This window comes from Squalius cephalus (assembly GCF_949319135.1).
Source record: "Squalius cephalus genome assembly, chromosome: 19".
NCBI classification, from domain to species: domain Eukaryota; kingdom Metazoa; phylum Chordata; class Actinopteri; order Cypriniformes; family Leuciscidae; genus Squalius; species Squalius cephalus.
In genome coordinates this window covers 14139832-14150159 of record NC_137140.1, presented here as the reverse complement: position 1 = coordinate 14150159, position 10328 = coordinate 14139832, and the positions used below count along the sequence as shown (strand labels likewise).

The window sequence follows — 10328 nt, the reverse complement described above, 5'->3', positions numbered from 1 at the left end:
TTCTGTCATTTTAGTGTGTGTCTGCGTGAGGTAATCGGAGCTGCTAACACACAAGCTCTTGAAACCCTCTGTGTCGGGAGCAGCAGCTCATTTGCATTTAAAAGGCCAGACACAAAACGGTGCGTTTTTGCTCACCCTCAAAATGTGACAACTTTAACATGCTATATAAAAATATCTGTGGGGTATTTTGAGCTAAAACTTCACACACACACTCTCTGGTGTGTGTGTGTGACACTTTTTATTCAATTCTATTTATTTATTTGTTATTTATAAAAAAAAAAAAAAAAAAAAAAAAACTTGCTACATGTAATGTGATAGACTAACTGGGACTTGGATGAATTGTCATAACAATTATATATTGTTGCCCTATTGTTGGTTTGATTGCTTCTATTGTTCTCATAATACCAAGAATAGTAATATTAAAGCAATGAGAGCAGGATTGCCAACTTCTCGTTCCATTGATTCCAGAAGCACCAGAAGTGTTTCCTTGATTAAGTACTCTAATTATCTGGGGAAGGAAATGAAAAAATGCTTAACCATCATTCATGAATATTGTTTGCTCATATTCACGAACCGCCTTATGGGAAGGGACTAAAAGGGGTTCACATTCTTAAAGTAAGTCAGAAAAAAAAAACACATACCATTTATTGTATCTTATTAAAAGAAATATAAAGAAATATACACTCAACCAGGGTCATACTGTAGTTACATCAATTTAGGTTACATATATGCATACCTATTTATAATACTATTGACAATGGCTGCAGGTGTCACTCTTTACCATCTTAGTGCTGCAGATCTGATTACATTTCTGAACAGATGAGCTAGCTAGTTAATCAAAAGAAAACATCACATCCCCCCCCCCCCCCCCCCCCCAAAAAAACATCCTTTTTATTGTTTTATAATAAGCATACTGTATATTCAAAATGCAACAATGCAATGGTATTTAATGCACTGAAAATCAATTAGATAAACCTTTGCTTTGGATTTGGTCAAAAGGATTTCTAATGTCTGACCATTTGTTCAGCAGGAAACATGTTTTACTTTACATCTTCACTAATAGCTTTGGCAGACAGCAAAATTAATTTTAAGTTAATTTGAATTGAAAGTTAATTTGCGCATTCCATAAATATTTTAATGTGCAAATTGATTTCCTGTTTTATGACTGAATGACAGGGCAAAACTCAAAAAAGTGTGTGGTAAGACATATCACTAATAGTAGAATAAGCTATTTCAGTTAAAGTGTTGTCAAGTTGATGTGGCTAACTGAGTATTTTGCATATTTTTATTCACTGAACACAACTAATTGTGAATCACAAAATATATATTTTAAAATAATAATAAAAAAAATCTATAAAGAAATGCTGTACTGTACATTAACTTTCAATAATTTTAACACACATCCCATTCTCACGGAGTGAAGTTAGCAGATTTGCTGGTCACAATCTCATCTTCTTTACAATTACTTCTTCTTAGAACAAATAAACCTTATTTTACCATAAACAAACAGCATAAAAGATGCTGCAGGCTGGCTGCTAACTGTAGGGAGACAGAGAAAAGCTCACAAAACATTAATGACAGTCTCAAGTGATCTCTTAACAATGACAGCTTCTCATTGTACCTTTGTCTTGTTCTTAAAATCACTCAAGAAAACAAACAAACAAACAACTCTTTCTTTCATGCCTTCTCAGCATTGCTCCGCCTCAATGAAGCCCTCTTTCTCATAACCCCCAAGATCAACCTCAGCATAACTGGAATGGCATCCTTGATTCCGAAACTTCATGGAGGGCCAATAGTTATTGGTGCGACGCTGTGAATAAGAGACACCACAACAGCATAACAACAATCAATTTTATTTAATTTTAAATGATGAGTTGATCTAGAGAGTAAAGTAAAAACGATGGATGGATGGATGGATTTGTGCTTACCTGCATGAGGTAAATAGGAGGAGCAACAGTTGGATGTGTGTTAATGTAGTAGACAGCCAAGAGGGTCAAGAACACCAGTAGAACCAGAGCTGCAACTACACCTGCAATGATGGCTGTGTGTTCTGGTGCCTCTTCCTCACCTGAAAGTGTAAAAGAAAGTGAAGCAGTGATAAACAGAAACACAAAGTGGTTATTTTCAGTTCGAAACATACAAAAATGTTTTAATTCAATAACATGGATGTGCAAAAGTTTAAATGAACACAGAGAGCACATAAGACAGATGGATGATTCATATATATGGTGAACCACAAGCAAAATCATGAAGTCTATATCAGTGCAGCACCAAGCAGCATTTTAATCTGTTGCAGAGGCTGCATTCAAATTGAACTTATAAAAACAGCTGCAAACAGTATACCTTAATAGTGCACTAAGAAAGTTTTTTTGTTATTATTTTAATGGTCTTGGGCTTTATACTGACACCAGACAACAATATTTTGTTTATTAATCGCTACTTGTTTTTCTTCTTTTCATTGTTTTTCTTCATCTCATACTGCATACTTAAATATAATGGACATTAGATTTTTTCAGGTTTTATCACTGTTGCTGGCTTCTGCTGGTGAAATGCAACAGCCTCCATTGTGAGCAAAAAAATTGCATTTTTTGGCAGCAAACACTTAAGATGGGTTTAGTGCACACAGGGATAAAAAAGTACCCCATGTGTAAAATGAAATACTCTGCTGTATCTTTAATGCTGTGGGCCTAACTTTCTGCCAGAGGTCCTGGACATCATGGATTCGATCAAATACCAACAGATAAAAAATCAAAACCTGACAACCTCTGCTAGAAGTCTTATACTGGGCCATGTTTGGATCTTCCAACAGGACAGTGATCCAAAAACAAACATCAAAATCAAAACAAAAATGGATCACTGAGCACAAAACCAAGCATCTGCAATGGCCATCCTAGTCCCCAGACCTGAACCCTATAGAAAATAAGTGGGCTGAATTGAAGAGAAGAAGTGCCAACATGGATCTGGGAATCTGAAGGATCTGGAGAGATTCTGTATGGAGGAATAATCTCGGATCTCTTGTCAGGTGTCCTCCAAACTCAGACATTATAGGAGAAGACCCAGAGCTGTTATCTTGGAAAAAGGAGGTTGCAAAAAGTATTTACAGTTTTTCTCGATTGCTTAAACACATTTCTTGAAACTATGCCTCGTATTCTCAAAACTATAAACACAAATCCATAACGTCTCACCCAATTCCCCAAACATCCTATTTTCAGGTCAAAATGAAGCTCTACACTCAAAACCATTCACTCTTGCTGAAAAACCTAACTTTGCCCTCAAACAGGACACACAAGCCCTCAAAATCACACACACTACAACATAGTCTAAGACACTGGTGCAATAAATTCAAAACAACATTTCCAAAACTGGTAAGTTATGTTGCTTGTGGTTCCCCCATCATAAACCTTTTCACATGATGAACAAAAAAGACACAACCAGTGGATACATTGGCACATTTTTATTCATACACAGAAAACACACACACACAAAAACATTTTTTTTCCTGTTTTACTCTTCTTTTTTTTTTACTCTTTTTTTTTACTCTCTCCTCTAATTTTTTTTAAATATTTACTTACAGTAAGATGTGTGTAACCAACATATGACAGTAAAAGAGCACACACAAACCATTTTCTAATATGGAATTCGAATTGTATTGGAATGGTAAAGAGTGTTGGGACGTAACAGGAGGGCCTCCACTCAAGGATACAATATGATGGACACGTCTAAGAATGTTCCACATATGGTTGAAATACCATCATTTGCCTAGAAAGATAACATTCTGGGAGTCAAGACTATAAAGGAGAAAGGATGCCCTCCCTTCACTGTCACACTCTGCAGCCACACTGTCTGACTGTATGACTGCTGGCCTTTTCTTGCAAGAAAATAAACCTCATCAAAGACTATTGGAAATGTTTGTCTCTTATTCAGTGATAGAATTTTGTTTGCCACCACACCTCCCTGAAGGTTCTCGAGGCGACGGTAAAGCGACTCAAATTTGGCCTTACTCGTAGCCGAGCCTCCCTCATAGTCATACCACTGACAAAGACATGGGCAACTAGAGTGGCTTGAATTTCATCTGAGACTGCTTGTCTTCTTGTCCTTGCCCTTCCTTCTCCTCATTCTTATGCCTCTTCCTTCATGTATTTCTGGATCCATTGTTCCAAAACGCAATAAACTGATTTGGGCCCTTTTATATATCTATTGAAGGTTCTGATTGATGTGTGTTAAATTTTGACTCTTAGTGTTTCCACTTGGGTAATTGTGTGCTAACTGAGCTGAAGCTGTGCTGACTTGAGTGAACAATTTTGAATGCTAGTGCTTTCTAAATGACAACATGAGCCGCTTTCCGACCAAGTAGTTCTAGGAACTTAGTTCTAGGAACTGTCCACTTCTAAACAGTTCTAGGAACTACTCTCCCCCAAACTCGGGTTTGCTGTTTGCGTTCGCACTGGCCAAGTGGCCATAGGAACTGGTAGGAAGGGTAAGGGAGTGACGCAAGCACGGTGACTTTTATTTTGAAGGCGCGACGGACCTTCATTTTGGCGGCGCTGAGAACGCCAGAGCAAACAATGCTCGCATTCTCTGTGCTTATTAGTTAGCGATCTGTCTAACAGTACTGTTTAATATCATATTAGATAGAACTGTTATAGAAAGTAGACAGTATATGAAAAAAGGTTATTAGCCTACATAATCATGTTTGGCTTGGTCCCCTCAAAGTTGCGTTGGATTTTCTCTTCAGCATTTAAGGTTTAGAGACCCATCTATCACTGTTTTCCATGTTTGTATAGTTAGTTTATGGAGTAAATATATAGGCTACAATGTGTTTACATTCTAGCTGTTTTAAAAATGGCGGGTGCTGGTGTTCCGCGTGCGTTCGGTCAATCAGCGTACACTAACGTCACGAATAGTTCCTATAGCGCTGGTTTAGACCCTACTCTGAAGTAGGACCTAAATTAGTTCCTACTAATGGAGTTCCTAGAACTAAAATCGTTCCTAGTTCCTGCGGTGCGAACACGCCGACATCCGGGTACTATAGCCAATGGTTCTAGGAACTGTGAAAAGGTTCCTCCGGTCGGAAAGCGGCTATGGTCTAAGCAATGAGAAATGAAGGGATTTGTGTGTAGAGTTTTGCAGTGACAGTTCAACAAATCTGACTCATGTGTCAAAACAGGGAATAGTGTTTATAGTTTAGTGAAATGGGTGTGCTTTTTGATAAATGGCGTTATGGTTTTGAAATTTTAGTTCAAAAGCCTGGTTATAGTGTTTAAGCAATCGAGAAAAACTGTAATAAAAGGGGGCAAATAATTGTTCCCAACGTGTTTTGGAGAAAAACATTTATTTCATAATGTGATTTCCACCCCAGTTTCAATTCTTTTACTTCAATGAAAGGTTAGATTTTTGCTATTTTTTTAATAAAATATCAAAAGGATTAAAAATGCAGATTTATTTTTTACAGCCATCTTTGATCATATTTACCAAGGGGGCAAATAATTCTGACCAGCACTGTATATTATGTAAATATTGTCACATTCATCGTCTGTCATCGTCCTGTCTTCACTACACTTCCCAGAATCCTCTGTCATCATCACCTGCACCTGTTCCTCATCACCCTCATCATCATCATCACCATCACCTGTTGTTGTGTTCATCTGCCTTTGTATTTAAGTTCCCCTTCTCACCCATGTCACTGCTGGTTATTGTTTGAGCACACGCTCACTGTTTCGTGTTTCTCTTTATTATTAATAAACCTTGCTATTTTGTATCTTCGCCTGACCTTCATCTTCTTCATCCTCCCGTTGGCGTTACAGAATAACCAGCCTAAAAAACAAAAGAACGCGTTTGTATTTATTTATTTTTTTCCCCCTGTTTTCGTGTTTAGTGTTTTTGTTCCGTTTTCATCCCTGCTTGCACCATGGACTTCCCAGCGGTAAGAATCATTTGCCTTGAGCAGGGAGAACGCTCCCTCGAGGAACACCTAGAGGAATATTTGGATCTCGCCCATCAGACCACCTTCCCGGACTATTGCCTGTGCGCTTTCCTACAACATGGACTCAATGCTTCCACACGTGCACAGTTGTCTGGGGAGGATCCTCGAGGGAGCTTTGCGTCATATGTGGAGTGGGTACTGGTGTCCTGCGGATCTGCGTTCACCGATGAGGATGCCGCCAGCCCCACTCCCCATCCAGTGCCCAGTCCAGAGCCTGCACTTCACGCCAGTCCAGCCGAGCCTGCACTTCACGCCAGATCTGCCGAGTTCAAGGCAGTATGCATCATGCCCGCCGCGCCTGTGACAGTGAGCGTCATGCCCGCCGAGCTAGAGACTGACAGCGTCATGCCCGCAGAGCTTTTGTTTTCTTTTATCCCGCCGAGCTTGAAGCTCCCTTCGCCGCTGGTTCCGTCCAGCTCAAAGCCCTCTTCGCCGCTGGTTCCGCCCAGCTCAAAGCCCTCTTCATCGCTGGTCCTGTCCAGCTCAGAGCCCTCTTCGCCGCTGGTTCTGTCCAGCTCAGAGCCCTCTTCGCCGCTGGTTCCGCCCAGCTCAAAGCCCTCTTCATCGCTGGTTCCGTCCAGCTCAGAGCCCTCTTCATCGCTGGTCCCGTCCAGCTCAGAGCCCTCTTCACCGCTGGTCCCGTCCAGCACAGAGCCTTCACCGCTGGTCCCGTCCAGCACAGAGCCTTCACCGCTGGTCCCGTCCAGCTCAGAGCCCTTTTCGCCACTGGTTCCGCCCAGCTCAAAGCCCTCTTCATCACTGGTCCTGTCCAGCTCAGAGCCCTCTTCACAGCTGGTCCCGTCCAGCACAGAGCCTTCACCGCTGGTCCCGTCCAGCACAGAGCCTTCACCGCTGGTCCCGTCCAGCACAGAGCCTTCATCGCTGGTCCCGTCCAGCTCAGAGCCCTCTTCGCCACTGGTTCCGCCCAGCTCAAAGCCCTCTTCATCGCTGGTCCCGCCCAGCTCAAAGCCCTCTTCGCCGCTGGTTCCGTCCAGCTCAACGCCCTCTTCGCCGCTGGTTCCGCCCAGCTCAGAGCCCTCTTCGCCACTGGTTCCGCCCAGCTCTAAGCCCTCTTCACCGCTGGTCCTGTCCAGCTCAACGCCCTGTTCACCGTTGGTCCTGTCCAGCCCAGAGCCTTCACTGCTGGTCCTGTCCAGCCCAGAGCCTTCACCGCTGGTCCCGTCCAGCACAGAGCCCTCTTCACCGCTGGTCCCGTCCAGCACAGAGCCTTCACCGCTGGTCCCGTCCAGCACAGAGCCTTCACCGCTGGTCCCGTCCAGCACAGAGCCTTCATCGCTGGTCCCGTCCAGCTCAGAGCCCTCTTCGCCACTGGTTCCGCCCAGCTCAAAGCCCTCTTCATCGCTGGTCCCGCCCAGCTCAAAGCCCTCTTCGCCGCTGGTTCCGTCCAGCTCAACGCCCTCTTCGCCGCTGGTTCCGCCCAGCTCAGAGCCCTCTTCGCCACTGGTTCCGCCCAGCTCTAAGCCCTCTTCACCGCTGGTCCTGTCCAGCTCAACGCCCTCTTCACCGTTGGTCCTGTCCAGCCCAGAGCCTTCACTGCTGGTCCTGTCCAGCCCAGAGCCTTCACCGCTGGTCCCGTCCAGCACAGAGCCCTCACCGCTGGTCCCGTCCAGCACAGAGCCCTCTCCGCTCGTCCCGTCAACCCAGCCAGAGACTGTTCATGTCCCGGTCCCAGAGCCTGTTCCAGAGCCTGTCCCAAAGGCTGGGTTTGACGCCGTCACTCTCCCAAAGAATTCCCCAAGGGTCTTCTCCGCCGTGGCCGCCCGAAGGGCCATGGCCGCCCGAAGGGTCTTCACCGCCATGGCCGACCGAGGGGTCTTCACCGCCGTGGCCACCCGAAGGGTCTTCACAGCCATGGCCGACCTAGGGGCCTTCACCGTCATGGCCGCCCGAAGGGTCTTCACCGCCGTGGCCGCCCGAAGGATCTTCTCTGCCATGGCCACCTCCTCAGCCTACTTCGCCATGGCCACCTCCTCAGCCTGCACCGCCATGGTCTCCTCCTCGTCCTGCGCCGCCAGGGTCGGCGATACCATCCTGGAGTCTCCTGTCTGTCATCTTCCTGTCCACCCTCCGGTCACAGACTCCAGGATGCCCACCCCCCCTCCCGTGTTCTGCCTTCTGCGGCGCGGGTCGCGCCTAGCGGGAGGGGGGAGTAACGTCACATTCATCGTCTGTCATCTTCCTGTCTTCACTACACTTCCCAGAATCCTCTGTCATCATCACCTGCACCTGTTCCTCATCACCCTCATCATCATCATCACCATCACCTGTTGTTGTGTTCATCTGTCTTTGTATTTAAGTTCCCCTTCTCACCCATGTCATTGCTGGTTATTGTTTGAGCACATGCTCACTGTTTCGTGTTTCTCTTTATTATTAATAAACCTTGCTATTTTGTATCTTCGCCTGACCTTCATTTTCTTCATCCTCCCATTGGCGTTACAAATATAATATAATTATTTATCATTTTATTAATTTATTTTAGAAGTTATTATAGTAACTACATGGACCATGAAAAAAGAAAAGCCAACTTGTTCATCTGAAAATGGCTGGGATTGCTGCAATGCCTGTCTGAAACTGGTCTCTTCGGAAGAAACATGCTCCAGATGCCCTTACAGTCAATCACCATGGGTTACAAACAGGAGAAATCCAGGCTTGTGATGGAGATGAAGGAGTCCACTGCTCAGTCAGTGAGGAATGCCAAAGTCCAGATCCACACTGGCTGTAAATGGAAAGCCCATGCTGAGGTTGACCAGGCAATAAGCAGGCTGCAGCAAAAAGAGATAATCGGCAGAGTTCAAGCAGGAAGGGCAGGCCTTGGGTGTGGAGAAGTCCCAAAGATTTGGTCAAATGCCAGCAGGAATGAGAGGAATGAGCTGGTCGTTGCCAAGGTAACAAACATGGAGAATGAGCATCAAAAGGTCAAGGCTGTAGCTAAGGGATGCCAGGGGAATGGATGACATGTGGTTGCCAGAAACATCAGCTTGGCAGACCAATGGAAGATCCCTCAGGCAAGGCTTCGTTTTTTTATTAGGACAACGTGCGACATTCTTCCCTGTCCACAGAACCTGCACTTGTGGCTTAGCAAGGAGGAATGCTGCTCTCTTTGTAACACCCTGGGTGTAAACCTCCACGATATCTTGTCAGTCTGCAAGACGATACTCTCCTAAGGTTGCTACAGATGGCGGCATGACCAGGTCTTGAGCTGGCAGAGATCTTGGATGGACAGAGGCAGGAAGCAAGCAGATGGCACTCCACACATTCAAAAAGGTGGAGGGGGTATAAGCGCCACTCCGAGAGTACCACTGCAGGACTGCAGTATGAAAGTCGACCTTGGCAGGAAGCTCCAGTTTCCCACCGAGATCACCAACACAAGACTGCGTCCAGATATTGTGATGTGGTCCAGCAGCTCCAAAGCGGTAACTCCTTGTTGAGTTAACCATTTCGTGGGAGGCAGGGTTGGAGGCTGCATGGGAGAGGAAGAGGCTGAAATACGCAGATCTTGCAGCTGAGTCCACAGAGGCTGGATGAATAACCACCATGTACCCGGTAGAGGTGGGATGCCGCGGCTTTGTGGGGACATCAGCTGTCCACCTCATGAGAGATCTGGGAGTGTCTGGAGTAAGCCTTTGAAAGGCCCTAAAAGATCTGGCTGAGGAAGCCGAGAAGAGTAGCTTTTGGCTCTGGCTAAAGAGGAAGGATATGTGTTGGGGCACCACCTAGCACAGAGGCATACTGCAGAGGGTGACAGGGAGACATGCCACTGCCTTACCATCAGGAGGCATTCCGGGTTTAAGGGGGTGAAACGTCAATGAGCGGTGGTACCCGGCTGATGACCCTGCAGCCTGCCAATAAGTAGCAGGCACCAATGCCTTGGCAGGTAAAGATCTACCTGTGTAATGTTTGATAGTTGCATATTATAACATAACATAAAGCAATATTTTTTTACTCAAATGTATTTATTTTTATTGTATTCTCTTTATTGTATTGTACATCGTAGATATGCATTCAAAAGGTTTTATATATACAATATCTAATAATATCTATCTATCTATCTATCGATATCTATATAATGTATTTCTATAATAAAATGCATATGTTTCATTGTTCACAGTAATAAATAACCAATTAATGAAAGATTAAAAAAAGAGCAAAACCGCCCAGTAGGGGGCAATATGTTTTAAGAATGTAAATCGTGATTCTTTTGAAACAAAAGAAGAAAGAAGCAGTAGAAGTAGTTAATCAACCGAGAGTTCATGGTATATGTGACGTTAAGTAAATCTTGTTTTCTGGAAAATATCCTGACCAAAAAGAATCTAAAAATCCCAAA

At 44.5% G+C, this 10328-nt stretch overlaps 1 protein-coding gene across 1 annotated transcript in view; it reads right to left on the bottom strand.

The window, feature by feature from the left end:
- Nucleotides 1-877: 877 nt before the first annotated feature.
- plxdc1 (plexin domain containing 1) overlaps nucleotides 878-10328 on the bottom strand; it is a 629959-nt gene continuing 620508 nt past the window's right edge. Inside the window, exons 13-14 of the mRNA XM_079851089.1 lie at nucleotides 1929-2068; nucleotides 878-1810 (exon numbers count right to left, since the gene is read on the bottom strand). Coding sequence (XP_079707215.1) covers nucleotides 1688-1810; nucleotides 1929-2068 — 263 coding nt within the window. The 3' untranslated portion in view covers nucleotides 878-1687. The remainder of the gene's footprint in view (nucleotides 1811-1928; nucleotides 2069-10328) is intronic.